General features: G+C 36.8%; 7 protein-coding genes across 7 annotated transcripts; 4 read left to right on the top strand and 3 right to left on the bottom strand.

Annotated features, from left to right (window-relative positions):
- Positions 1 to 985: 985 nt before the first annotated feature.
- On the top strand, positions 986 to 5,309 carry LOC108561148. Its single transcript, XM_017918962.1, has 5 exons — positions 986 to 1,169; positions 1,487 to 1,579; positions 1,854 to 1,954; positions 2,168 to 2,321; positions 2,578 to 5,309. The coding sequence occupies exons 3-5, from the start codon at positions 1,877 to 1,879 to the stop codon at positions 4,728 to 4,730; spliced, it is 2,385 nt and encodes a 794-aa protein (XP_017774451.1). The 5' UTR covers positions 986 to 1,169; positions 1,487 to 1,579; positions 1,854 to 1,876; the 3' UTR covers positions 4,731 to 5,309.
- A 1,734-nt stretch (positions 5,310 to 7,043) lies between these two features.
- Positions 7,044 to 9,717, top strand: LOC108561147 (nicastrin). Its single transcript, XM_017918961.1, has 9 exons — positions 7,044 to 7,198; positions 7,255 to 7,353; positions 7,412 to 7,886; positions 7,943 to 8,199; positions 8,252 to 8,481; positions 8,537 to 9,106; positions 9,165 to 9,276; positions 9,329 to 9,527; positions 9,588 to 9,717. Exons 1-9 carry the CDS (start codon positions 7,144 to 7,146, stop codon positions 9,604 to 9,606), a joined length of 2,016 nt encoding a protein of 671 aa, XP_017774450.1. The 5' UTR covers positions 7,044 to 7,143; the 3' UTR covers positions 9,607 to 9,717.
- A 305-nt stretch (positions 9,718 to 10,022) lies between these two features.
- Positions 10,023 to 12,552, top strand: LOC108561149 (FAST kinase domain-containing protein 5, mitochondrial). Its single transcript, XM_017918963.1, has 5 exons — positions 10,023 to 10,305; positions 10,377 to 11,538; positions 11,589 to 12,085; positions 12,145 to 12,212; positions 12,293 to 12,552. Exons 1-5 carry the CDS (start codon positions 10,105 to 10,107, stop codon positions 12,468 to 12,470), a joined length of 2,106 nt encoding a protein of 701 aa, XP_017774452.1. The 5' UTR covers positions 10,023 to 10,104; the 3' UTR covers positions 12,471 to 12,552.
- A 517-nt stretch (positions 12,553 to 13,069) lies between these two features.
- LOC108561145 (keratinocyte proline-rich protein-like) lies at positions 13,070 to 14,576 on the bottom strand. The gene is made up of 2 exons (XM_017918958.1): positions 13,720 to 14,576; positions 13,070 to 13,620 (listed from the first exon to the last, which is right to left on the bottom strand). The coding sequence occupies exons 1-2, from the start codon at positions 14,516 to 14,518 to the stop codon at positions 13,079 to 13,081; spliced, it is 1,341 nt and encodes a 446-aa protein (XP_017774447.1). The 5' UTR covers positions 14,519 to 14,576; the 3' UTR covers positions 13,070 to 13,078.
- A 66-nt stretch (positions 14,577 to 14,642) lies between these two features.
- Positions 14,643 to 17,016, bottom strand: LOC108561150 (DNA-binding protein Ets97D). Its single transcript, XM_017918964.1, has 6 exons — positions 16,807 to 17,016; positions 16,576 to 16,730; positions 16,009 to 16,226; positions 15,814 to 15,955; positions 15,608 to 15,758; positions 14,643 to 15,555 (listed from the first exon to the last, which is right to left on the bottom strand). The coding sequence occupies exons 1-6, from the start codon at positions 16,890 to 16,892 to the stop codon at positions 14,877 to 14,879; spliced, it is 1,431 nt and encodes a 476-aa protein (XP_017774453.1). The 5' UTR covers positions 16,893 to 17,016; the 3' UTR covers positions 14,643 to 14,876.
- Positions 17,017 to 17,540: 524 nt separating this feature from the next.
- LOC108561146 (NADH-ubiquinone oxidoreductase 49 kDa subunit) lies at positions 17,541 to 19,444 on the bottom strand. Its single transcript, XM_017918960.1, has 7 exons — positions 19,350 to 19,444; positions 18,819 to 19,243; positions 18,578 to 18,765; positions 18,361 to 18,524; positions 18,190 to 18,309; positions 17,999 to 18,128; positions 17,541 to 17,943 (listed from the first exon to the last, which is right to left on the bottom strand). The coding sequence occupies exons 1-7, from the start codon at positions 19,442 to 19,444 to the stop codon at positions 17,668 to 17,670; spliced, it is 1,398 nt and encodes a 465-aa protein (XP_017774449.1). The 3' UTR covers positions 17,541 to 17,667.
- Positions 19,445 to 20,343: 899 nt separating this feature from the next.
- On the top strand, positions 20,344 to 24,204 carry LOC108561151 (N-acetylglucosamine-1-phosphotransferase subunits alpha/beta). The gene is made up of 6 exons (XM_017918965.1): positions 20,344 to 20,735; positions 21,242 to 21,435; positions 21,497 to 22,435; positions 22,494 to 22,662; positions 22,718 to 22,911; positions 22,976 to 24,204. Exons 1-6 carry the CDS (start codon positions 20,589 to 20,591, stop codon positions 23,259 to 23,261), a joined length of 1,929 nt encoding a protein of 642 aa, XP_017774454.1. The 5' UTR covers positions 20,344 to 20,588; the 3' UTR covers positions 23,262 to 24,204.
- The last annotated feature ends 1,023 nt before the right edge of the window (positions 24,205 to 25,227 follow it).

Below are 25,227 nucleotides of genomic sequence, written 5' to 3'. Positions count from 1 at the left end.
AATGTTTGGGGAATGTAACATGTATTCATATATTACTGTGGATATATCCGTTTGGCTGTAATTCGCGTTCAAAGTTTAAAAATTGCTCGAAAAAGCAGTGTTTTCACATTTCATTGATTATCTTGAAAACTATAATACATAGAAAGAATCCAAAAGATGGATATTAAAGCTGAATGTTTGGGGAATCTAGCAAGTATTCATATATTACTGTGGATTTATCCGTTTGGCTGCAATTCGCGTTCAAAGTTTAAAAATTGCTCGAAAAAGAGTGTTTTCACATTTCATTGATTTTCTCGAAAACTGTAATACATAGAATGAATCCAAACGATGCATTTTATAGCTGAATGTTTGGGGAATCCAGCAAGTATAGATACATTCATGTGCTCTTATCCATATTGCTGTAATCGAAGCATCATTATGTACTTTCAAAGATATATGTAAAAAAATTATAATTTAAATTAATTAAAGGGTGAAATTGTGTGAAATGAAATATGAGCATGATCATATTAAGTTGTTACGTTTTTGTTGCGAACCGCAAATCGGTAGCCTCTTAAGAATTGCATGTTTTTATTTATAATTTCGTCCGGAATTGATCTGTGATTGATCGTCTGAACGGTCCAAATCTTACTGGAATGAAAGGTTTCCGCGTTCCTAAAGAACCCGTTCTATAATTATCGTTGTTGGTCCGTGGTCCATGCGATCTCAAACTTTGGCTTCAAACGGTATTCACTATCAGTCAACGAACACTTTTCCACTGATAGCGGAAAACACAAAAACAACAAAAAAAAATCCTAGATTGTTTTGCGTGCAAAGTGCATCGTTCTTGTTTGTTGTTGCTCTCGGAAAGGGAATTCTTTTTTTTGCTCGCAGATAACCGATGCGACTTTTTTGTCTGATCCTTATTACCCTTTCACGTGCCTTTGATTTATTACTTATGCTCTTTAATCGTTCCTGTTTACAGCAATTTATTTATATAATTGATTGAATTCGATTTTTTTTTTTCCTCGTAGACGAGTACACCAGAATCACAACACCTAGACAGGACGTGCTATTCAAGAAGGGTTACCTGAGCAAGCCGAAAATTTACCAGACGCAAACTTCGACAGGAAACTCAACCGTATCCACGGGAAACTCAACAGGAAATGGCACACCAGACCACCAATCTGCAGGTAAAATCCAAAGTTTGGTACAGTAAATCAACGCTTCTGTATTGATTATCTTTTATGGGGTTTTAAAGTCCTCGGTTTCAAACAGTGCGGAATATTCGGTAATCACCTGCATTATGTGAGATATTGTTGAATATTGAAATATTGAATTGAATTCATGATAAAAAATGTATAAATAATATTCTCATCTTGAAACGAAATATCAAAGACTTGTAGTATGTCAAATCAACTTTGTTCAATGGAGCCAATGCATTTGTTTGTAAATATTTCATTGCTCAATGATTAATGTATATATTTGTTTTTTTTTTGATCATCTGTAGATGGAACAGAAGGTACGGACCTGGAATACGAGGCTCAACAATTTGTGTTTCCAAACGGATTCGTCGACCAAAACGGCATATACTACATCAATAGTAAGTATCATCATATCGAGCGAAATAATCCGCTTTGTCAATGTCAATGGTTGTGTAACCAGGAAATGTACTGAGTTATTATTAAATGCGTCTTTAATTCGTAGTAATCACGAGGAATTAATGTTTCCAAACAATTTTTGTCAATTGGTTTGATTCAATATGCGGGACACGCATATAGGGTTAAAGAGATAGAGACAGGTCAATAAAAGTTCGAAGCCCTTTCGACCCAATTCCGAATGCATCAATGTATTTATTTGAATACGTTTCGTTGCAGGTTACGATCCGTACACCCCATTCATGGTATACAACGCTCCGTTCTGCTACCCGGACCATCATCCGACCTCCAGATCGAAACGGTACAGCACGGATTCGCTGGTAAGTCTGTAGGAATTTCTAAAATTGATGCCCAAGGATCTCCCCTGCTCTCTAAATTTAGTCGGGCCTTATGTAAGCCGCCGGTCAGTTCAACTCCATTATACTGTATCACTCGGTCACATTAACCCAGTTATTATTGGAAGTCTTCGTGAATCCATTACGTGCGAAAAACATCTTTACATATGCTTTACCATTGGATGTGCTTCCTTGCAGACGGAATCGACGAGTCCGCATAACGAGGAGACGAGTCAGGATTTGAGTCAGAGCGGCGGTGAAACGGCGAACAATGTCGACTTCAATCCGGCCTTCACTGCGGCATATCCAGGCCTGTACTGCAACGGCGGAGGAGGGCTTCCTGGATCCACAGGTAATTAATGCGTGACACGAAAAGCAACAATGTCGCAAATAGAACCGGTCATAAAGAGTAATGACATTTCACGTATGTCTGACTTGAGGCGGTGCCAACAATTGGTAAAATTAAACCGTGCGTCGAAAATCAATTTGCTTCGAATTCTTTAGACCCCAATCTAACTGTCGTTTTTGGGAATGTATAACTGGTTAATAGTATTACAGACACACTTTTAGATGTCCTCAGGTCCTATATTTGTATATTTTTATTGTAGAAGCTGATGATGCGACAACGGAACCACGAAAAATCAAGAAAAAGAGGCGCAGGAAGCTATCGAAGCCCATTCCAGATGGAGGCACATCTTCCGATGAATACTCAGAATCCGAGGAGCCAGTCAGCGAAATCGAGAACAGGATCATTCAGGGAACGCACAGGACAAGCACTTCGACCGAGGCTGAAGCCGACGTGACTGCATCCATAGATGAAAAACCGGTGGATGTCAGCAAAACGTCCCTGAAACCAGACGCGAAAGAGTTCGTCCCAATGGCGTACAGAGTCGAACAAACTCCCTTCCCATTCATTCCCCCGAATTTTTTCTTCATAAATGAATTACCTCCAGGCTTCAACCCGACTTGTCTGCCACCGGGTATCCCCATAAATTTCGTCCATCCCGATCACAAAAGCAATTACGTTAATGCTATTCCTAACCATCCGCATCATCACCAACATCTCCAACAGCACTCGCCAGTCCTTAAACAACTCGAATCTACCGCGGAGGAATCGAAAGATCTTGCGCAAGAAGAAATCTTACCCGAAGTGGAGAAGAAACCTGAAGAGGAACCGAAACCCGTGACGTTCCCTAAGAGGGACATCGACATCGAAGTGATCGTTTCGAAGCTGGAGGAAGCCGCCAAAGAGCAGAGGCGAAAGCTGTCCCCCAAATTCAAGCCGAAGCCCAAACGAACCTATGTAAAAAAACCCGTCGAAGAACTTCCAAGAGACGATGAAGCTACAACCAAAATGCAGTACAGTGATGTATCAGCGAAAAAATCGAGTGCTCCGTTGAAGGATGTAAAACCGAATGTCAATGTTACAATTAAGAGTGCTGTGCAGCAGTCGCCGAAAAGAAATCCGTTACCCGAATCCCCTAAATCAAAACCCAATCCGAATCAATGGATCTCCGTTTCTAACAAGAAGAAACGGAAAAATAAAGCGCAAGAAGTTGACAATTTTAGCGGCCAAGAGGAAGAGGAGGTCGCACCCGTCGCCGAAGACGGATTCGAATCGTACGATGTGACTAAATTAGTGGATGTTGTGCCTGCAAAACCCGACAATATAATCCAAGTACCTGAAAAAGTTGACGTTAAACCCATTCCCTTGGTTCCCCGAGAAATTGTTATCCAGGATGTTCAGGTTATCGAGAAAGCGATGATCGAGCAATGCCAGAAGAAACCCAGCGAGAATCAAGAGATAGACATGCTCATCGAATCTCTAGCCGAAATAGAATCGAAGATCAAACCGAAAGCACTGGTTGTAAAACAAAAGAAGAAGGTTATCGTCACAGACGTGGATCTGTCTGAATCGGTGGAGGAGCCCAAGAAGGTGCCCAAAATTGCGAAGAAGGTTGTGGTGAAGAAGGAAATCGAGGAGAAGCCGATAGCAGAATCACCTGAAAAAAAGAAAGTCAACAAGAAAAAGAAGAAATCTTCTAGAGATTCTCAAATCGTACAGAATCTGGATGACTATGATTTCTTGATCAAGGATTCTTTGTTGGTCGAGGAGAAGACGAACGTGGAAGTTTCCGAGGAGCTGGACAAGATAATCCAGCGCGGTATGTACAGCAGTCTGGAGGAGAAAATCCGGTCACTGAACATAAAGGCAAGCAACGATGGTTTCTTTAAGACCATGTCACTGTTGGGTCCCGAAAGAAAAAAGAGCAATGATTTGACTGAAGCTTTGATGAAGACGACCAGCTTCAAACCGGCCGTGGCCTCGACTCGTGACGCAGTAAAGGTAACAAGCACTGAATTAACAACGCCTCCTCCTTCTCCTTCTTCATCAACCACAACTGGTTCTTTTTTAGACCTCGCTCGGGATTCAAGCGTGGTAGCAGCAGCAGCAGCAGCAGACGACGACAAGGAAGAGAAAGACGAAACGCATCCCATCACTCAGGCTGTCAAGGACTGGATGACCAGGACGCGCGAAACAACCCCCGACGTGGAGATCTTCAAGAGCCCCAGAGAAATCCTACAGAACTTTGCAAGCGACGAGGTCACCCTGTGGACCTTCTCGCCCCAAAGTAGCATCGACGATGACCTTCTCGACTGTTGGGAGGACGATGTCACGGTCATTGAGAATAATAAAAAAAATCCCAATACAGACGACTGCCCAAGAGGCCTAAGGAACACTGCAAACCGACAACCGTGAAATGCGAAGAGATCCAGTGGGGAATAATGTGGATATGGAAAAGAAGCGTCAATCTTCCTTTCAAATCAATTTGTTGCAGCCTGATGTGAAACACCAATTGAAAAAGAAAAGAAAAAAAAACTATTCAAGCGCGCCTAATTTGTGTTCAATTCAAAGAGATTCGTTTATTCGTTTAGTTTTATCACATGTCAAGAAATTCCCTTGCACTTAAAACCTAAGAACGAATAATAAAAAAAAATGGAGAAGGAAATGGTAACCACACACACACACACACCGGACGTCCAATAAAAATGTTAATGTAATAAACTAAACGGGTCTAAAAGCGAGTTGTTGACACTTATAAAAAAAAATATTGTTAATTGTTAAATTTTCTTAAAGTAAGTGGTATTTTTGCAAATAAGAGTATAAAACAGTAAAGACTGATCGATGTGAACAACAAAGACGCACCGGAAACAATGGTATTCCCAGCCGGCAGCAAAGAAACGCTTTTATTTTTTATTTTATCTTATTATCAATTGTTAATTAGTGATTAGGGCAACTTTACATTTAGCTAATGATTAACAAAAAAAATAAGATTAATAACTACTATTACTAGGATTTCGTTTCGTTAGGCCACACACACACACACAGAAAAGTGAAAATATGCAAAAAAAAAAATAAATAAAATGATTATGATAATAATATTAGTTATGGAAAAGAGATCGATGTGAGTGATTTTATTAATTTGTAAAATTTCGTAGTAGTGCAATTTGTTCAGTTTTTAAGTAGATGTTATGAAAATTGTAATTGATTCGCGTGACAAGTTGAGAGCTACTAACTAGATGCAATAACTTAAATTGAAGAAAGGAGCAAAAATAATTATTATCAAAAGACAACCTTCTTCATACATTTAACCAACTTTATACATTTTTTTTTTTGTTGTTGTTGTTGTCTTCATAAATAATTTCATTTCGTTTCGTATGTTTTTGTTGTTTAGTTTTTAAGTTCGCGTGTAAGGACTTCATGTGTTTGTTAATTTCTAAGAAACAAAAACAAAAACAAAAAAGTCATCGGAGTATGTTTCTAAATGTAAATATATTCGAAACTTAATTAATTTTCTTGTTAAAATGTTTGTTAATTTTGAGATTTGTGCCTTTGCGATTTGTAAAATAAAATGTGAAAATTGATAAAAAAAAAGCATTCAATTTATTTCTATTATCAAGTAGTTTAATATATATATATGCTATAAAGAATTGAGAGTGATAAGAAAATTAACCGAAAATCCATTATAGAAAATATATACAGTGGAACTTCGCTTAACGAACAAAATGAATTGTAAGAATTGTAACGATTTACACTTGGTTCTCTTTTTATGCGGTAGATACGTTCGACAGGAAAACGCATAAAAATAAATCGCACAAAAAAGGACTAGACACACGTATCAGAATAAAGGATACGTTCCATAATTTATTTAAAACCGCATAAAACTAAATCAATGAGTTAGAATATACCGAAAATCGCATAAAAAAGAGTTTATTAAATTTCAGAAAAATAATTAGTCTTACTATCTTATTTTTTTCTGAAATGTTAATTCATAATTTTATAAAAACGTTAACAATCATAGACATGTTTATTAAATTTCAGAAAAATATAATCTTAACATATTCCTTCTAAATTTATACGGAAAAATTTTACAAAAAAAAAAATACAGAAAATTGTTATGAAAGTTAATCTTTCTTCACATTTTTTTTCTTTAGAATTATATGAGTTTTATGAGAGTGTTCGGCATAATTTGCGTACTGGTTCGAAATCACTTTCATCACTAGAAGAGATAGTCAGCATATCAGATCTATGTCCTGAAGATAATGATTCTTCACAAGTAAAATTAGTCTCAACTTCACATGTTGATGTTTTCCCTTTTGACAATATAATCAGTGATTAAACTTTGCTTTGGCTTTGCAATTCTGAAGCTCGCGTTGAAACTTGAATGCTCGTTCAGAATTATCATCTTTTTCGATGAAATGGTTTGCCAATTTTTCTCAAAACGTGTCAAAATGGCCTAAAATAGTTATTTAAAAAAATGCTTCTTGAAATAAAAACCGCATAAAAAGAGGACCTAGTGTACATATTATTTTTAATATTTCAGTATACGAGTGAAAATTCGTTAAGCGAGGTTTCACTGTATATAGTGGTAATAAGCTTTCCACTGAGACAGCGTTTCTACATGCGTCTTATCGAAGCCATACTTCAGTAAATTCCAAGTCATATAACTTTAGAAATTTCTTACAGAGATGTAAATTTGGTTGCGTATAAAATAAAAATGTCAATATATCAAAAAAGGAAATAGAGTGAATCACTTGTCTGCACTCACTTGTCAAACAAAATTGTCCATAAGAGTTGACACTTTTGTTATGATCAAAAGACTGTTGAAAACATGAGGTTTTACGTGAATTTTATACTGTTAGTAGCTCTAATTGTAAATTCCCAAAGTAAGTAACTGAATTTATTCACTGAAAACTTGTTGTTTTTATATGGTGTATTGCAGGCAATGCTCAACGTACCAAAGACAAAATGTACCAGCCATTGAATGGAATTGCGTCCTGCTTTCGGAGAATGAATGGTACACATCAAACAGGTTGTTCATGTAAGTTGCATCAGACTTGTAAATATTTAAACAATTGATTCCCAATATTTTTTTGCAGCTGCAAAGGAGGGTACAACCGGTGTAGTGCATTACGTAAAGAAATCCAGTGAACTGGACTTGATCCTTTCACTAGACAATAATTTGCAATATATCCCTGCCATTCCAGTCAATGAATTCACCAAAGAAGTTGTTCAAAAATTGCTAACATCAAGCAAAATATCCGGCCTAGTTGTGTATGAAACAAATGAAACCACAATCAAGCATTTCAGCCATGAAGACTCATGTCCGAATCGTTACTCAAATCTCGATGGCACATGCACGAAATCATGGAACGAGTATGGCACTGGCCTCCTGCTAGAAGATCTATCAATTCCGATCTTTTATTTGAACCTATCCGAGGATGTGAAAATGATCAAAGACTGCTTCATTAAATTCAACAATTTTTCATATGAAACACATCAGGACAGATCTCTATGTGCCTTGGAACTTTCAAGTTTTATGTTTGCCGCCATAAATACGCCCACTTGCATAAGGTAACCAATCATTTGCGTTTAGTTTTGTGTGTAACTAAATTTCGAAAATTTTTTAGGCGTGGTTCAAATGCGAATTTTAACTTTAACACGGTGAAATTCTGCGATGCTCTTGGTGATCAGAACGTTTGGGCGACATTATTTCCAATTGCACAAACAAATTCGTTGAAGTACGTTGTGGTATCAGCAAGAATGGATAGTTCGTCCATGTTCAGTGATTTGGTTCCGGGTGCGGCTTCTCCAGTTTCTGGTTTGGTTACGCTTTTGTCGACAGCTCAGGTTTTGAAACGGATGGTGCCAAAATACGAAGATTATGGTAATTACAAATAGTTTATATTCTTTTTTAAACATAACACACTTAATTTTAGATTACAATGTGATTTTCGTACTTTTCAATGGTGAATCCTATGATTATATCGGATCTCAAAGAATTGTTTATGATATGTCTTTGGACCGATATCCCGTGCACGGTTTTACTACAAGCAACAACGAGACTGTTTCCAACATAAATCTTAAGGACATTGCTTTGTACATTGAAATTAGCCAAATTAGTCAAGTTGACCAAATGTATATACATTATAAGAAAGATAGTGAAGAGGTTAGTTAACAACGATCAATTAATAGAACCTCATTAAACAAACATACAATTTCAGATAACACGTATGTTCAATCTCTTGGATAAAAATAACGCCGATAGATTCAAGAAATCCAGTGGTAATATTCCTCCGGCATCGCTACAATCGTTCTTGAACGAAGATCCTGAAATACCTGGCATCGTCTTGGCGGATCATGGTGACACGTACAAATCCCAATATTACCACTCGATTTACGATAACGCAGCCAATCTGCAGTTCAATTACGTCAACACTTCGGAGAACAGCATCAAAGTCGTACCTGAGGACAGTATACAGGAGTACGTGGCTAAGATCTCGACCGGTTTGGCTAAAAGCATTTTCGAGTTCGTAACGAAAGAACAATACAACGGCTCAGAGAAAGCCGATGTTCTGTTGGTTAACGAACTGTTCCATTGCTATCTGGAGAACGCGAATTGCACCGTCCATCAGGCTGTCCAGAGAAGGCAGTTCCGGCAAGCACCGTTCAATTTGTACGTTAGCGTTGCGGTCGTTCCGAACATCGTGACCAGTTTGATTGGTTTGACTCTGGCATGGTTCACCGCCGACAAAGTTAAAACCGGCCCTTGCGATCCTGACCTCAACACAGATGTAATTCTTACCACAATCAACAGCTGTACAAAATATTAACTTAAAAATTCTCTTTCAGATTTACAGATACTTCAATATGTCGGAGAGCATAAGTAACTTGAATTCAACTCAATGCTTTAAAGCCAGTATGAACTTCACGGAAGCCAAGAGTCCAGCGTTTGATATCGAAGGTATTGTTAAAAGTTCATTCAAATTCATTAGTAAATTGAATTTTTCTTTCAGACTATGCGTGGGATTCGGGCAAATACAGCACATGGTCCGAGAGCGTGTGGCACGATTTCAGTATGAGGATGTTCTTGAAACCCTCGAAATCTCATGAGATTATGACTATTTCTATTGGAACAACGGTGTTTGTTGCAGCCATTGCTATTATACTGTTTATCAAGAGGAAGTCTGAGGTGTTATTCGAATCTGGCGATACGTAAGTTCTAACAATATATAATAAATATTTCTCTTAATTATTTTCATTATTTTTTTTTAGCACGCCAACCAATTGCTAATCCATACAGGGAACTACTTAAAGACTTATTTGTTAGGATTAATTTGAAATATTTTATAATTGCAATATGTTAAAACCATCCAGGCTCATTCTACATGCAAATTCGATAACATTCTTCACTTTTACTTTTTCTCCTACCATTTTAATTAATTATTAATATTTATTAATTATAATCTTTTATTTAATATATATTTTTTTTAAAATTATCTTGACATTTGTTTCAGTGATTTTATTACCTTATTCAACATATATAACAAATCAAAATTTATTAATATTACTAATACAACTTTTCTGTTTAATAATGAATAATTAAAATACATTAAAAAATGCAAAATAAAATTAATAGAAAAAGACTAGAAGAATTTGCAATCAGTAGTTATAATTCCCACATTGCATAAACTGCTAATAAACGTGAAGTTGTTGCTGTTCAAAGGGATCAAAACACCCTCAAACTATTAAAGTGTAGTTTTATGTTTTATTTGATCAATTAACAATCAACATGTGGTGTGTGTTATCGAAGTTGAGCAAAAGAAACTCGCTCTTTCAACAATACAAGCTTTACAAGAAATGTGAACATAACCTAAGAAATTCATTGGTGAGATCAATTTGCAGATCGTCAACACAGAATGCGAAACTTTTCCTTGACCGAGAAAATATGCACGCTTACAAAGTTATTGAACATAAATCAGCTTATGGACAGGTAAAAGAGGAAAATATACATTTTTCAAATTAGTTAATGTAGACAACCAAATTAACACATTTTCACTTTAGGTGAATCTTCAGGATTTGTTTTTGCGGACGGGCACTACCGAAATCAATTCCGAACTCGAGATGAATGTTATGTTGTCGCAGGATTGGAGAATTCAGACCGCAACAGATATTGTTAGGGCATTCAGAATTGCGTTGCCTGTGTGCATAGAAAACAACATAAATCTCTCCGACACTCGCTTCAATAATTTAACGGATGGTTTATTGGATAACGTGGAAAAAATAACTGATGAGGAGTTGATAGAGATGCTTGATTTATTAGCATTGTATCCAGAAACGGAATCCTTCAAATCTCACAATTATCATGATATTTGGAGTGCTTTAGACGATGTATGCTGTTGGAGACTGTCCTCTTGGGACAAAGAGAACGTTTTTCCAATAGCAGATCGATGGTACAAATTAAATTTAGGAAAACTCTGCGATTTCATCTACGAAGTCTTGGAGAAACTTTCAAGGAAACCAACAAAGTTGAGCAAGGATCAGCTTGTGCACTTATTCTTCTACATGAATATATGCAGGAAGCGAATAATTGATTTTGAATACGAAACGGCGTTGGATATGAAAATAGATAAAATGAGCCTGGACGAGATGGGAATCGCAGCTTTGGGTTACTTTAAGACGCAGAGTAAAGTGAAGATTGCGCGCATCCTTTCAGTCATGATGGAGAAGGCTATAGCTGAACCGAATCCCGACGATCTGACGCTGTGCGCTATTCTGAAAATAGTTCGTTTCACGTCGAATCCGTCGTTGGCCGATCAAATGACGGATTTCATCGAGAAAGTATCGCCCAAGTTGGAGAAATCTTCGAATCTTTGCCAATTGCACGGAGCGCTCTTCGGAACGACACTCCAAATAGAGCACAGACCGGCGATATTCTTCGCTGCTAACCGGATCGCAAAGAATCTGCAGCATTTGGAAAAAGTTCGACTGAAAGACATGGAACGAATTCTTTTACCTTTGTCCATGTTCGATTACAATCCAAACACGGAACCCGATATTTTCAAAGCCATCTTGGAGGAGTTGCAGCATGAACGAAGGTTTCCTGAATTAGATAAGTACCCAAGGTGTTTGTCCAGCGCCCTTCATTTTTTAAGCGTTAAGAATATTTATTCAGAGGAATTGTTAAATAAGGTGTTGAACATGAAATTCGTAACAGAGACTTATGGTAATCCTATAATTTAATATGAATGTAATGTTAATTTGTTCAAATTATAGGTAGATCTAGTCGTTTATTACCGATGGAGATATTCTCGCTCGACATATCAACGGAAATCGATTTACCAGATTACAACGGATATCGTATGGATCCGAGTATGCGGTATAAAGCTTCCAAATGGTTAACGAGATACTCACCTTCTTATACACAAACGAAAAGGATTTCCGCCTCGGAAAAGGTCATATTGGATGTTACTGATCGCATCATGGAAATCGTCGGCGCTCAGAACATACTCATCGATCATGTGTTACCGCATTTCCCGAGAGCAGACATTATTTGTTGCAGAGACAAGAAGACTGGTAAATTTGTGGAACCTTTCGGTTTGCAGAAATATCAGTTTGGCGATATCAAGAAACCCACAGATGGCGAAAGTTACGAATGGTTTGCTGTAGTGGTTGCAGGATGGAACAACACAATTAGGGATACCAATAAACTGGTCGGACAAACGACGATGAAACTTAGGCATTTAGAACGAATCGGTTACAAGGCAGTTCCAGTAAATATTACGAATATAGAAAAAGTTAAGCAGAGACATTGACTTCCTTAAAATTTCAGGTGATATGGAACGAATACCAACCACTTACGTTGGAAAATAAATTGAAACACATCGAGAATAAGCTTCGGTAATAATAATTAATTTATTCGTTTTATAAATAGCATTTTCGTTTGTTTTTTCTTTTTTATCTCGGACCTTGATCGCAAGGACTTGGCTTCTTGCAAGGTTCCTCCAGATCGCAAGGATCCCTTTTCTTCTTCCTTACACCCGTACAAGGCTTTTGCTTCACACATTTCTGAGATTTCTTCCCGTCATCGTATCCCTTTTTGCCCTTGTAACAGCACCAGTTCTGCGTGGAAGTGTTCAGCAGACGCCTCGATATTAAAAACGATACTAATGATTTTGTGGACATTTCTTTTTGCGAAATTCGATTTGTACGAAATGAATGATTGATCAAAAAAAAAAAACAAATTTAATCTGACTACTTGGATCTAATACTCGTTTCATATAAGATACGTAGGATTTTATTTAAGTGAAATGGTTTTGTACAAGGCTTCAAGTACATTTCTTCTTTTTCTTATATTTTTTCGGCTTCTTCTTCAAAAGCGGTATCCTGTTGTCCGGTTGCTGAAGTCTATCCTTGCTTAGGTAGACCATTATATCGTTATAGGCGTACTTCGTGTACATGAAGTAAACAGAATTTGAATCGCCGTAGTGAGATGTGATTTCGCTTTCGTTTTCCTTGTTGAGCGCGTTTACCTCTTGAAATATGTCCTTCAAATTATAAACGGGAGGCACGTATTCCGGCTTTTCCTCGTCCTCTTCATTTTGGCAACAACTCCTTTTCTCATCTTCCTTCTCCTTTATCATATCCGTAATACATCTGTCGCATTCTCCTATTTTCTTACAATAAAATCTAAAAGATGTGTAACATATATTCTTGAAAATTCCCATCCCGACGCTTCCAAAATACGTGACAAGTACGGCCTCCTATTATTTCTCGCCGCACGAGTTACGTCCATCATTTGTCGGCGGAATACCAAACTTTTTCTTGGCCGCCAAATCTTTGCACGCGGCCTTGCAGAAATCTTTACACTCCTCTTTTTTGCACGGATCCTTTTTACACTTCTGCGGACATTTCTCCTCCTCCTCTTTGCACTTACTCTTCTTCTTCCTCTTGCAGGGATCTTTCTTTTTACAGACATTCTTGTCTTTGCAAGGATCACGATCCTTGCATGGATCATTTCCGCACGGATCCTTCTTACGTTTGCAAATGTCCTCCGCGCACGGATCCTTCTCTTTTTTCTTGCACGGGTCCTCTTCTTTGCATGGATCTTGATTCTTGCACATTTCTGCGCATGGATCGTTCTTCTTGTTTTTCCCCTTGCAAGGATCTTCGGCAATCTTACAAGGATCATCGCAACATTTTTTACATGCCAAAGGTGAACTCGTCTCAAAATCCCTGCAAAAGCTTTGAGCGAACCATTTCACATTTTTTAGAATAGCCAAACGCATCATTTTTTTCATTAATTTATTTTATGACGAAAAATTTTGACTATGATTTGAAAGAAAAACAAATAACATTAATTTTCTGACGCTGACTTGATTGTAGTGAGACGTCAAACCTTTCTAGCAATCTTTCTTGCATGGATCTTTTTTCTTACAAGGATCCGCGCAAGGATCTTTCTTCTTGCACGGATCATCGCAAGGATCTTTTTTCTTGCACGGATCCGCGCAAGGATCTTTTTTCTTGCACGGATCCGCGCAAGGATCTTTCTTCTTGCAGGGATCAGCGCATGGATCTTTCTTCTTGCAAGGATCAGCGCATGGGTCTTTCTTCTTGCAAGGATCCGCACATGGATCTTTCTTTTTGCAAGGATCAGCGCATGGATCTTTCTTTTTGCACGGATCTGCGCATGGATCTTTCTTTTTGCAAGGATCCTCGCATGGATCTTTCTTTTTGCACGGATCTGCGCATGGATCTTTCTTTTTACACGGATCTTCTTTCTTCTTACAAGGATCCGCGCAAGGATCTTTCTTTTTACACGGATCTTCTTTCTTCTTGCACGGATCAGCACATGGATCCTTTTTCTTTTTACACGGATCTTCTTTCTTCTTGCACGGATCCGCGCAAGGATCTTTTTTCTTCTTGCACGGATCTTCCTTTTTCTTACAAGGATCTTCTTTTCTCTTACACGGATCGTTCTTCTTTTTGCACGGATCGGCGGATGGATCCTGTTTTCCGCCTTTCTTGTTCGTTTCTTTCAGAGCAGTGCATGGATCACTCTTGCTCTTCCCTTTATCGTCCTTGGCCTTACCCGAAGCAGGTGGCGGTTTCTTGCTGAAGAAATCTCTCGGTTCCGAGAGGCTGATCTGTCGATGCACAGATTCTTGCAGGAATTTCGCCGATTTTAACAATGCCGAGCGAATCATTTTTTTCTAAAAAAAAATAACGTTCATTTACACGGGAAATTTTGATTGAAGCGTCGTGACTTTTCGAAAAAACTAAATTATTATTTATGTAGTAACCATGATTTATAAATATATCGATAATAATGACAAATGGGTTTTTGAAAACAGCGCGATTATAACATTAATTCTAATCATATATAAAAATATCGAATTACTATCAACAAACATTAATATATTATAAATATATATATATATGGATTCGTTTTCATGTTATCACAGTTGAACTTAAATCTAGTGCAAAAATAGTTGTTTTAAATATTTACAATTATAGTCGGTTAGTTGGAAGTTATACTTCCTCAAAATGTTACACATTTTAAATTTAGCATTCGCGATCTGGGTTTCCGTAATTAACAAGTTTGGCCAATTCAATAGCACTATACCCTAGTAACTGTTTCAAGTCGCAAACAAATTTATACACGAACCTTTTCCCGTGCACTTTTGATATCATATCACCATCATAATAATAGCGCAAAGCTCGCGACAACTTCTCGTAGTTCATCGTCGGCTTATTCTTCCGTTCACCCCACAATTGCGCAACAGTTTCAGGTTGATTTAATTTAAATTCACCATCCGAGCCCAACCAATGTATAACGTTTTTGTAGTCGCGACTCGTCAGCAACTCCAGCAGGAACTGCCACAGCTGAATCTGTCCATTGTTACCAGATTTGTTTCCCATCGCTGCACCTAGCGTGTCATAATACCTCGTCGGCGGTGAATAGTTCGTCATGATCCTGTTCACCTTGTTCTGTTTCATAAGCTTCGGCTGTTTCTTTTCCATTTTGTCCTCTTTGGTGATGGCAACGACTTTCATCTTCCGCAATAGCTCAAAATGCGTCCAAAACACATCGCCCGGATCGCTCGGTACGATTTTCTGGAAATCATGGATATCCAGTTTGAACAAATCACTGCCAGACATGGACCAATCCGACAACTTTAAATTCGGTAGATTGAACTGTCGCACCGCCCATTGAATCCAGTGTCTCACATGAACCACAGTCCTATTAACAAAATTGCTATTATTCCTTTAAAAATGTTAAACAAATTAATTACCAAAATTCTGGGTTTGAAGGAATTTTTAGCCTTTCCTGTTCATTCTTAAAACTATTATCCACTTGCCATTGATGAACTACTTTCTTATCTTTATTCTGCACCTTTTTAGGTTCTTCCTCAGCTTCTGGCAGTTCCATCCTCTCCTGCTCCTCTACAAAAATACTCATTGCAAAACTCCTCACCAACTAATTGCGCAATTAACCCACCTTTAGAGTCTATGTAATCATCCGCTGGTTTCAACACGTCTATAATATTTATCCTCTTCAATTCTTGCTCGATGCCCACGTTAATTTGAACTAAACCCTCTCCCTGGACGCATTGATCCACTAAATTCTTGTGACTCTCCAACTACAAGAATGAATGTAATCAATTATATACGCGCCTAGTTATGATCAAATTACCTTTTGCGTTCCTTGAAGGAAGAATTGGTAACCGAGAAGATTCAAATTCAATCGCTGTTCGAGCAAACGCCGGAGCTTGGACAGTGGCTCCCTGATATCCATATGCTGCATTATATAATTGTCCGATTGCGAATTCTCCATGTTCATCAAATCGGAGTCTAGCTCTTGCATTAGAGATTCTTCGAAATTCGGAACTTCGTCCAAACTGTTCATTATAGCTTAAAATGGAAAAAACGAACGTTTTATATTTGAAATCTAAAAATAGTGTATAGCAACAACAGAAAGCCTACCTCTTGACAATGTTTAAAAAAATCTAAAATTACGTAATTTTGTGTAAATTGTAATATAAAGTAGCTTTTCTTGCAGACTTTGTTTGGCTTACAATGTTTCCAATACAAATTGAATGCATTTGCAAATGGTTATGGGCTATATATAGGTCAAGGAAAACATCCAATTAGGATTAAAACTTGATCCAATAGGATCTGATCAAAGAGTGCTGGAACAAGTCCCTTGCAACAACAAACAAACAAACAAACAAACGTAGGCGCTGTCATAACAATTGGTTACCTAATTGAGTGGTGTCCTCCAGGTCACCAGATATACTATCCTGTAGTATATCATTGCTGTTGCTATCCTCCTGCATTTGCGTTTCCATTTTAATATTCGGAACTACTCCATCCATTGTATAATCGGCCAAATTGCCATCGTCGTCGAATATGAAACTAAACAATATTATTTATTATTCGTTTAGGTTATGTTTACATAAAAAGCAAAAATTGGAGGCATCACAAAGCTTACCTTCGCGTCGGGTCGGCCTGATTAATGTACACATTCTGTCCGTGTTCATTCACGCTCATCACAAACAGTGCCGTCTTCTTGTCCATTTAAATTTGTTTATTTTTATTACAATTGTTTTATTTATAACTGTCAACAATAATTTTTTATAATAATACCATCATCACTTGTTAAAAAAAAAACACGGTCGCGACCTCTTGTGGTCGTCAAATTGGTTAGAATCGTTAGCATTATTCCAAACAGCTGCAGTACTATTTTTTTAAATCTCTGTTTTAATGAATAATAAATATAATCCTTAAATAATAACTAATTAAATAAACGTTTATATAATCTATTGCTCTTTAGAAAGCTAATTTTAGGAATATTTCGTGTATAGTTTGTTGCCTACAAATTACATGAATGCTTTACAGAGCCGAACTCTCCTATTCTGCAATACACAAATCTTGTTGTCTTCATCATAATATCCAATACGAAGGTAACAGATTGAAAACAATCAAAAATTCTACAAGATCCAAAGACCTATGTTTGTTGTAACAAACATATTTATTATTATAGTTAAATCAATACAATAATACTATCGTAATATAACAAAAAAAATATGTAATAAATAAATATAAATCAGCAAGATTGGATAAAAAGTTGTTTATTTACACTTGAAACTGATTAGATAATACGTTATTTAATTTTGCGGATCGCTTACATTTCTAATCGTATGAAACTGCCAAGAAAATAATGTCTTATTACATAATTTTGTAGTTATATTTGCGACTTACAAATTAATACAACAATATAACTTAATCATTTGAGAATACAGATCCAGAATTTCCAAAGTATTTAAATTAAAATTCAGATTTTTGAATTGATCTAACGATCGATTTCTCCGAACACTACGTCCAGAGTACCGATGATGGCGACGATATCGGCCAACATGTGGTTTTTGCCGATCTTGTCGATGGCGGCTAAATGGGCGAAACCGGGAGCCTTGATTTTACACCTGTACGGCTTCGAACTACCATCGGACACTAAGTAAACTCCGAATTCACCTTTCGGCGCTTCGATGGCGGTATAAGTAGCGCCTGGAGGCACCTGGTATCCTTGGGTGAAAAGTTTGAAGTGATGGATCAAAGCCTCCATGGAGTTCTATAAATGTTTCATGAAATTGTGTAAAAATTGTTTTTTTTTTTTGGTATTTTACCTTCATTTCTGTACGGCTCGGTGGCATTAATTTAGCATCGTCCGTCTTAATCTCGCCAGCTGGCATCTGGTTCAAGCATTGATCGATAATCTTCAGAGATTGCCTCATTTCCTCCACACGGCACAAATACCTGAAGAAACGATCATCATTTAAATATTTATATTTGCGAATGAATTACTTATATATTTTACCTATCATAACAGTCTCCCTTGGTTCCAATTGGAACGTCGAAGTCGACCAAATGGTAAGCATCATAGGGTTGTTGTTTCCTCAAATCCCATTTGATGCCAGATCCTCTTAACATGACTCCACTGAAATTAGAAAAAATAAACATATTTCGATGTTGAACTGGACGGGATTACCTGAAGCCATAATTCAAAGCATCCTCGGCGGAAACACGGCCGATGTCCACGGTTCTCTGGACCCATATCCTGTTTTGAGTCAAAACATCCTCAACCTCGTCGATTCTTTCGTTGAATCTCGCCGAAAAGTCGTAAATATCGTCCAGCAATCCCAGTGGAAGATCCTAATTAATTAATATTAATTATTTTGCAAAAATGGATGTAGCAGATTAATTACCAATGCTACTCCACCAGGTCTAATGTACGCGGCGTGCATACGGGCACCGGAAACCCTTTCATAGAATTCCATCAACTTTTCTCTCTCCTCGAAAAGCCAGAAGAACGGAGTCAAAGCACCGATATCAAGGGCGTGAGTGCCGATGGCCATAATATGATTGAGGATTCTTGTAAGTTCAGCAAAAAGAGCTATAAATTAAAGTTGAAATAATATATATATTAATATCACTCGTTCTACTCACTTCTAATGTATTTAGCCCTTAACGGAATATCAATGTTAAGCAACTTTTCAACGGCTAAACTGTAGCATTGCTCATTGCACATCATGGACACGTAGTCCAACCTATCGAAGTAAGGCAACGCCTGAGTATACGTCTTGTATTCAATCAGCTTCTCGGTGCCTCTGTGCAAAAGACCAATGTGTGGATCGGAATTCTTCACAACCTCTCCTTCCAGATCCAGAACCAACCTGAGCACACCGTGAGCAGCCGGATGCTGAGGTCCGAAATTCAGGGTGACATTCTTCACGGATTTCTCCACGGGGGACATTTTACCACTCATCGGTGGAAGAACCCAGTTCTTTGTGACCTCATTGTTGAACATGACTGGGCCATCGAATTGGCTGAAGTACTCGGAATCTGGGTACCATTTGTGCGACTGGGTTGCACTGGGGAAACAGTTACAAAACATTACATCATAACCTCAATCGTTACATAACGTAATGATAATTAAGGGCAAAGGGCAAAGGGGGTTGAAATCATTGTGTAAATTACCTGGTGTGGAAGAGGGCCGGTGCATTCTTGAGGAAGTTAACAGCTGGGGCGGAAATCGCCTTCTTCAACACCGTATTTACCAAGGCGCTCGCCATCTCTCTTTCACATAACCACGAAAAACATATGACGTTAAGTCAGTACCCTTTTCTTTTGACAACCAATGGAAACAGGGTCGTAATCAGCATATTTAAATAATTTTTAAATAATTTGCTCTTTTATAAAGAATTTTTTTTGGTACATTTTAAAGAAATAGTTTTATTTAATAATAAATTTACTATGAATACATGAATCTACTATAAAACTAGTATGATTCTAAATAATTTAAATTAGGATATTTTAAGTATTAAACAATTGTAAAAAGTACATTAACAAAATCATAAGAAAACAAATCGCACTGCTAAATTATGTTTATAAATGATAATCTAATTTTAATTTTTCTGATTCAATTAATAAAACATTCATATCTCATATTTGATATTTAAATAATTTTTACATAATTTGGTCTTTTATGAAGAAATTTTTTGGTATTTATACATTTCAAAGAAATAGTTTTATTTAATAATAAATTTACTATGTAAAATGTCAACTATAAAACTAGTATGATTGTAAATAATTTAAATTAGTTTAAGTATTTAAGTATTGAACAATTGTAAAATGTACATTAACAAAATCATAAGAAAATAAATCGCACTGCTAAATTATGTTTATAAATGATAATCTAATTTTAATTTATCTGATTCAATTAATAAAACATTCATATCTCTCAATTTTATTGTATTTTGTAAATTATAATCTTAGTAATTTTAATATTTGTATCAAAAGCTTTAAAATGATCTAATTTCATATATTTTTAAGTTTATTTTGTAATGGTAAGTCATAAAAAGTTTTCAAAGATAAATCAAACAACGAAATAAACGTTTCCACCCTGTAAATATCTTCTATATATAAAAGCGTTGAGGGTAGTATCTGATTACAGCCCTGCTTGTTGGCAGTGCACCCTGCAGTCTCCTGCAACTATCGTCATATTGATTTATATAAATGTTCGGGCGGGTTCACAACGTGTCAAGGTCGAAATTCGTCCCTTGGTGTGGTCCACCACCGCCACAGCATCATCAACCCTCGTCCAAATTCAGTCGACACTTGTGAATTGGCTCGATTCAACTTCGAACTTAACTTAACGATTTCATTCGATTATTCAAAACGGAGAAACAAAAGAAAACTCCCCTGGTCTACGCGATTATGATTCCATCCGGGTCTCGACCTGGACCACCTGTTAAGAACAAACCAAGACCGCGGGCGAGTTGTTCACCCTGCTGCTGCCTGGAGAATGATTCGCGAGCGATGTGCGCGTTCGGCTTCTGCCTAGGAATAATCTTAGTTATATTTGTAAGTTGCGAAACATTCCCATAAAATATTTTTTAAACAAATTACCCAGAGAAAGAGAAAGAGAGATGGGCGTTTCCATTATAATTGCTAAACGAGTAAAGTGATTTGAAAAGAAAAAATTTAACCGAGAAATTAGCTAAAGTAGTTATTTTAGTAAAGCGTTATTCGTGAGTTCAAATGAATCAATGGGTGTGCCTTGACTGAAGCGCAAAATGAAGATCAACATTAAATTGAAATCGTGGTATAGAAAGCAAATGATACGCAGGACACGGTTGTATCGCTTCTTTCTGGAAAATAAATCACCTCGCTTCTATTGCGGTCTGCTCATTTCATTGTTAATTATAATAAAAGTAAGTTTATTATTATTATTATTAATAGAAGAACAAAATCAATATTAATTCAAATCAAACGAACGTTGCGCAAAATCGATTATGGCGAAGCTGCGCGGATTTGAATTTAAAGTTTATATTATATATTTATTACTTTTTTTCTTTTTTCGAATGCAGGTCGCTGCGATGGTTATAAATCCAGGTGTTTATAACAACAACGATCAAATCGATGTCGTCTATACTTGGGTGAACGGCTCCGATCCCAGATTCCTGGCGAATCTGAAGGTCATCAGCGCTTTCTTGGACAAGGGCTCTATCGATCTGTCGCCGCAACGATACGACGACAAATTGGAATTGAAATATTCGTTACGGTTAGTTTAACTTTTAATTTATTGAAATTATACAAAATAATTGTTGTTGATGCGATTGCAGCTCTTTGGAGGTGTACGCGCCTTGGATCAGGAAAGTGCACATAGTCACAAACGGTCAAATACCGAATTGGATAAGCTTATTCAATCCCAAACTGAACATTGTCCAGCACAAGGATATCTTCGAGAATCTAGAACATCTGCCAACATTCTCGAGTCCAGCAATCGAATTCCATCTGCACAAGATCCGCGATATCACAAAACGCTTCATCTATTTCAACGACGATACATTCTTGGGTAAACCTGTCTACTACGAGGACTTTCACACGGTTCAGAAAGGATACTCCATATACCTGAGTTGGCCTATACCGCCTTGCGCGGAGGACTGTCCATGGATGTACGTCAACGACGGACAATGCGACTCGCAATGTTACAATCCTTCCTGTCAGATGGATGGAAATGATTGTGTTAATGCGGAGAAGGACGAGCAAGGCAGACTGGTGCAAAGTAAATACGACAAGTACGATGTTATGGAAACTGCAGTCGATGGAACGACGGAGACGATTCCAAAGAACATCCTTACTTCGCTGAATTCCTCCACTCATGATATACCGAGACTTGTGAACAATTTGAATGTCGGCATAGTGAAGAGCAATAGGATTAAGAGAAGGTTACGATCGGCCAAGAGTCATAGCAGAAAGAAACGCGTCAAAACTGTCGATGCGTACGGGGAATCTCTTCAGTACAGTAATAAAGTGTTGAACAAGAGGTACGGCTACAAGACTCGCCATGTGGCAGCGCACGCTCCGATCCTAATTGACGTACCGATCATGATCGCAATGTCGAAAGCGTTTAAGAAGGAAATATACAAGACCAGCAGCAGCAGATTCCGCAGTCCCGATGATCTTCAGTTTGCATTTACTTACTATCACTACCTCATGGAGGAGACATTGCAAGTCAGCGTGGGTGAGATCTTTGATAAGTTCGACACCGACAAATCCAAGTACTTTTAGTCCCTAATTAATAAGAGACGCGCAATGCTCAATTTCATTCATTTGCAGGACTTGGTCTGATAGGGAAATCCGCACTATAATGACTAAAATTTACGATCTACCGTTGAGCTACGGAACCGTCGAACATTTCGAATGGATTTTATCTAATTGTACCAACGGCGATGAAGAACAGAACATACCAGTTCCTGTTGATGATAGATACTCTGACTCTAAATTGGTAAAATATAACTAACTTTTAGTATATTTTCTGACTCGAGTGTATTGGTTTTTAGTCGGTTATCACCCGAGATATGGTATTAAAATGTCACTTACTAGGAAAGCTGCTGAAGAAACAATTTGGCAGAAAACCAAAGTACAATTTCGAAGTTATCAACAACGCGCATTTCGGCGACGTCACCTTCAAAATGCTTAGCTCGAACGTCAGCGATGTAGCCGGTCAATTGGACGAAATTCGACGCAAACCCACGTAACTTAAATCCTTACACGAACCATCTTATATTCTTGTAATAATATTTGATTTGCAATTACAGCAAGTTCGTGTGTCTAAACGACAATTTAGATGCGAGCCGAGTGGACGACAACGAATTCGTGAAGACTGTCCTCCACGATTTCTATCAGTCGATACTTCCGATTCCCAGCGAGAGCGAACTTTCCGACTACCGCAATCGTTTCCAATACTTGGACGACTTCAACAACTGGAGATTCGAGCGAATTGCAATGCGGGCCACTGTGTTGGGCGTCTTCCTATCGCTGTGCTTCTACGCGATTTATTTGAAGATGCAACAGTCGAACATTGGTATAGTCAACGTAATCTAGGATTTTAAGTTCTCAGAACAATGGAGCAATCGGTAAATTATTACGAAGTTCTTTAACTCGATGTTGGATGTCTGTAGATTACTAATCTTATATATCTATTTATCACTATATTCAGTAGATTTCCAGAATTTAACAAAAATAGATACGTTAGACTCAATGCGTGAGCTTTAAGTAAATCATTAAATGAATGTATGCATGCATATAACCAGTATATTGGAATATAATTTAACTAAATCTACGTGTCAAAATAGTAATACGTTTATTAATATTATTATAATACAGGGTGTAGACACCAATAGAAGTCATATATGGGTGATATAAGATAATATAGGCAAATTACTAATAATTACGTGTACATATATTTTTTTTTATTTTATTAATTAATTTATACGCACATAGAATTTAATGTTTATTTTGTTCATATTTAATTTGGTTATTTAAGCCGTTTTCCGAATCTGATTCAAAGCAAATCAGAAAGTTCAAGATTCTAAAGCATAAGTGAATACTTTGCAGTTCAAGACAACAACAAGTCTTGAACCTTGTAATACTTTAGATAAGATGCCAACTATATTATATATATATATGTACTGAGAGCATGGGATGAATGAAAAAAACTGGTAATTTTAACAACAGCAAGACACATTGTCGACAACGGTGGTCTTTAAAAATTAACTATAACTATGTTATAAATTAGGGTAAGGAAATTTCATTTGTTGGGGTTCAACCCTAATGTAGTTTATAGAAGTTATTTTTGTGTTTGACATTATCCAATCTGCATCGCAGATCATAACGAAAGTACGGCAAAGGATTCGGCATCCCTTGCGTAGGGATGCAGACCTTCTTGTAGTTTGTAGCTAATTTTAAGGATTATTTATAAGATGTGTAGACTAGTCATATTTGTAAATCTAGTTCAGAGTTTCTCAACCGAAAACTGTATGTGTAAAACCTTTTTTCTTACGCGTATATTGTAAAGATTGAGAAACTCTGATAGTTATAATATAAGATATATTTATAATTAAATATAATCATTTTCAGTCAGTCTAATTCAAATACATCTGGAATATAATTGAAATGTAAGCAATTTTCGTTTATGTTTATCATGATGTTACGCTATAGCAGGAAATTATTTCTGGTATTCGTGACTTTGCTGGCTGGCATTGTTGAAAATTTCCAATTATATTGATGTCTATTTTTTGAAACGTTTTTTGATGGAGTTTTACGCTACTTCTTAATTAACAGGAATTTACAAGAACATCTAAATCTTTTTTGAATCTCTTTACTGTAATGTAAGTGTAAGTTAGTTTTAACAATGTGTAATTGACAAATCTTTGAAAAACTTGTCATTTCTATATGTCTAACAATGAATGTGTATTTAGGAAAAAAAACGTTAACCAATCGTATAGCTAAACTTTGGTATTATGAAGTTATGAAATTGGTGGATTTATTTATCTAACTTTATAAGGATAAGTCTTTAGCATATATATATATAATTAAATGTAATGTATTTAAGAATTTTCTGAATCAATAAACAACTTGAGTAAAATGTATATAAAGCTGAATGTTTGGGGAATCCAGCAAGTATAGATACATTCGTGTGCTCTTATCCATATTGCTGTAATACGCGTTCAAAGTTGAAAAATTGAAATGAAAACGTTCGAAAAAACAGTGTTTTCACATTTCATTGATTAACTCGAAAACTATAATAGATAGAATGAAACCAAAAGATGCATATGAAAGCTAAATGTTTGAGGAATGTAGCAAGTATTGATATATTTCTGTGGTTTTATACGTTTGACTGTAATTCACGTTCAAAGTTGATAAAATGCTCAAAAAAGCAGTGTTTTCACATTTCACTGATTTACCCGAAAACTGTAATACATAGAATGAATCCAAAAGTTGCATATGAAAGCTGAATGTTTGGGGAATCTAGCAAGTATTGATTTATTACTGTGGTTTTATCCGTTTG

This window comes from Nicrophorus vespilloides, unplaced genomic scaffold (genome assembly GCF_001412225.1).
Source record: "Nicrophorus vespilloides isolate i.1.1-1 unplaced genomic scaffold, Nicve_v1.0, whole genome shotgun sequence".
In the NCBI taxonomy this organism is placed as follows: domain Eukaryota; kingdom Metazoa; phylum Arthropoda; class Insecta; order Coleoptera; family Silphidae; genus Nicrophorus; species Nicrophorus vespilloides.
The sequence above is the reverse complement of the archived record's forward strand: the minus strand, read 5'-3'. Positions and strand labels throughout refer to the sequence as shown.

Bases quoted from the DNA above. Each gene is read 5' to 3' on its own strand.
- LOC108561149 (XM_017918963.1), top strand. From the start codon at position 10,105: ATGTGGTGTGTGTTATCGAAGTTGAGCAAAAGAAACTCGCTCTTTCAA. The intron at 10,306-10,376 runs GTAAAAGAGGAA...TTTTCACTTTAG, and splicing joins ATAAATCAGCTTATGGACAG to GTGAATCTTCAGGATTTGTT. The intron at 12,213-12,292 runs GTAATAATAATT...CTTGATCGCAAG, and splicing joins CACATCGAGAATAAGCTTCG to GACTTGGCTTCTTGCAAGGT.
- LOC108561148 (XM_017918962.1), top strand. From the start codon at position 1,877: ATGGTATACAACGCTCCGTTCTGCTACCCGGACCATCATCCGACCTCC. The intron at 1,955-2,167 runs GTAAGTCTGTAG...GCTTCCTTGCAG, and splicing joins GGTACAGCACGGATTCGCTG to ACGGAATCGACGAGTCCGCA. The intron at 2,322-2,577 runs GTAATTAATGCG...TTTTTATTGTAG, and splicing joins AGGGCTTCCTGGATCCACAG to AAGCTGATGATGCGACAACG.
- LOC108561145 (XM_017918958.1), bottom strand. From the start codon at position 14,518: ATGATTCGCTCGGCATTGTTAAAATCGGCGAAATTCCTGCAAGAATCT. The intron at 13,621-13,719 runs GCTAGAAAGGTT...TTTCGTCATAAA, and splicing joins AGATCCATGCAAGAAAGATT to ATAAATTAATGAAAAAAATG.
- LOC108561146 (XM_017918960.1), bottom strand. From the start codon at position 19,444: ATGGCGAGCGCCTTGGTAAATACGGTGTTGAAGAAGGCGATTTCCGCC. The intron at 18,310-18,360 runs GTAATCCCGTCC...TTCTAATTTCAG, and splicing joins GCTTTGAATTATGGCTTCAG to TGGAGTCATGTTAAGAGGAT. The intron at 18,129-18,189 runs GTAAAATATATA...TCGTTTCTTCAG, and splicing joins AAGGGAGACTGTTATGATAG to GTATTTGTGCCGTGTGGAGG.
- LOC108561147 (XM_017918961.1), top strand. From the start codon at position 7,144: ATGAGGTTTTACGTGAATTTTATACTGTTAGTAGCTCTAATTGTAAAT. The intron at 7,199-7,254 runs GTAAGTAACTGA...GGTGTATTGCAG, and splicing joins TCTAATTGTAAATTCCCAAA to GCAATGCTCAACGTACCAAA. The intron at 9,107-9,164 runs GTAATTCTTACC...ATTCTCTTTCAG, and splicing joins ATCCTGACCTCAACACAGAT to ATTTACAGATACTTCAATAT.
- LOC108561151 (XM_017918965.1), top strand. From the start codon at position 20,589: ATGATTCCATCCGGGTCTCGACCTGGACCACCTGTTAAGAACAAACCA. The intron at 20,736-21,241 runs GTAAGTTGCGAA...TTTCGAATGCAG, and splicing joins GAATAATCTTAGTTATATTT to GTCGCTGCGATGGTTATAAA. The intron at 22,912-22,975 runs GTAACTTAAATC...TTGCAATTACAG, and splicing joins GAAATTCGACGCAAACCCAC to CAAGTTCGTGTGTCTAAACG.
- LOC108561150 (XM_017918964.1), bottom strand. From the start codon at position 16,892: ATGGACAAGAAGACGGCACTGTTTGTGATGAGCGTGAATGAACACGGA. The intron at 16,731-16,806 runs GTAAGCTTTGTG...AATATTGTTTAG, and splicing joins CAGGCCGACCCGACGCGAAG to TTTCATATTCGACGACGATG. The intron at 15,759-15,813 runs GTGGGTTAATTG...GTATTTTTGTAG, and splicing joins TGATTACATAGACTCTAAAG to AGGAGCAGGAGAGGATGGAA.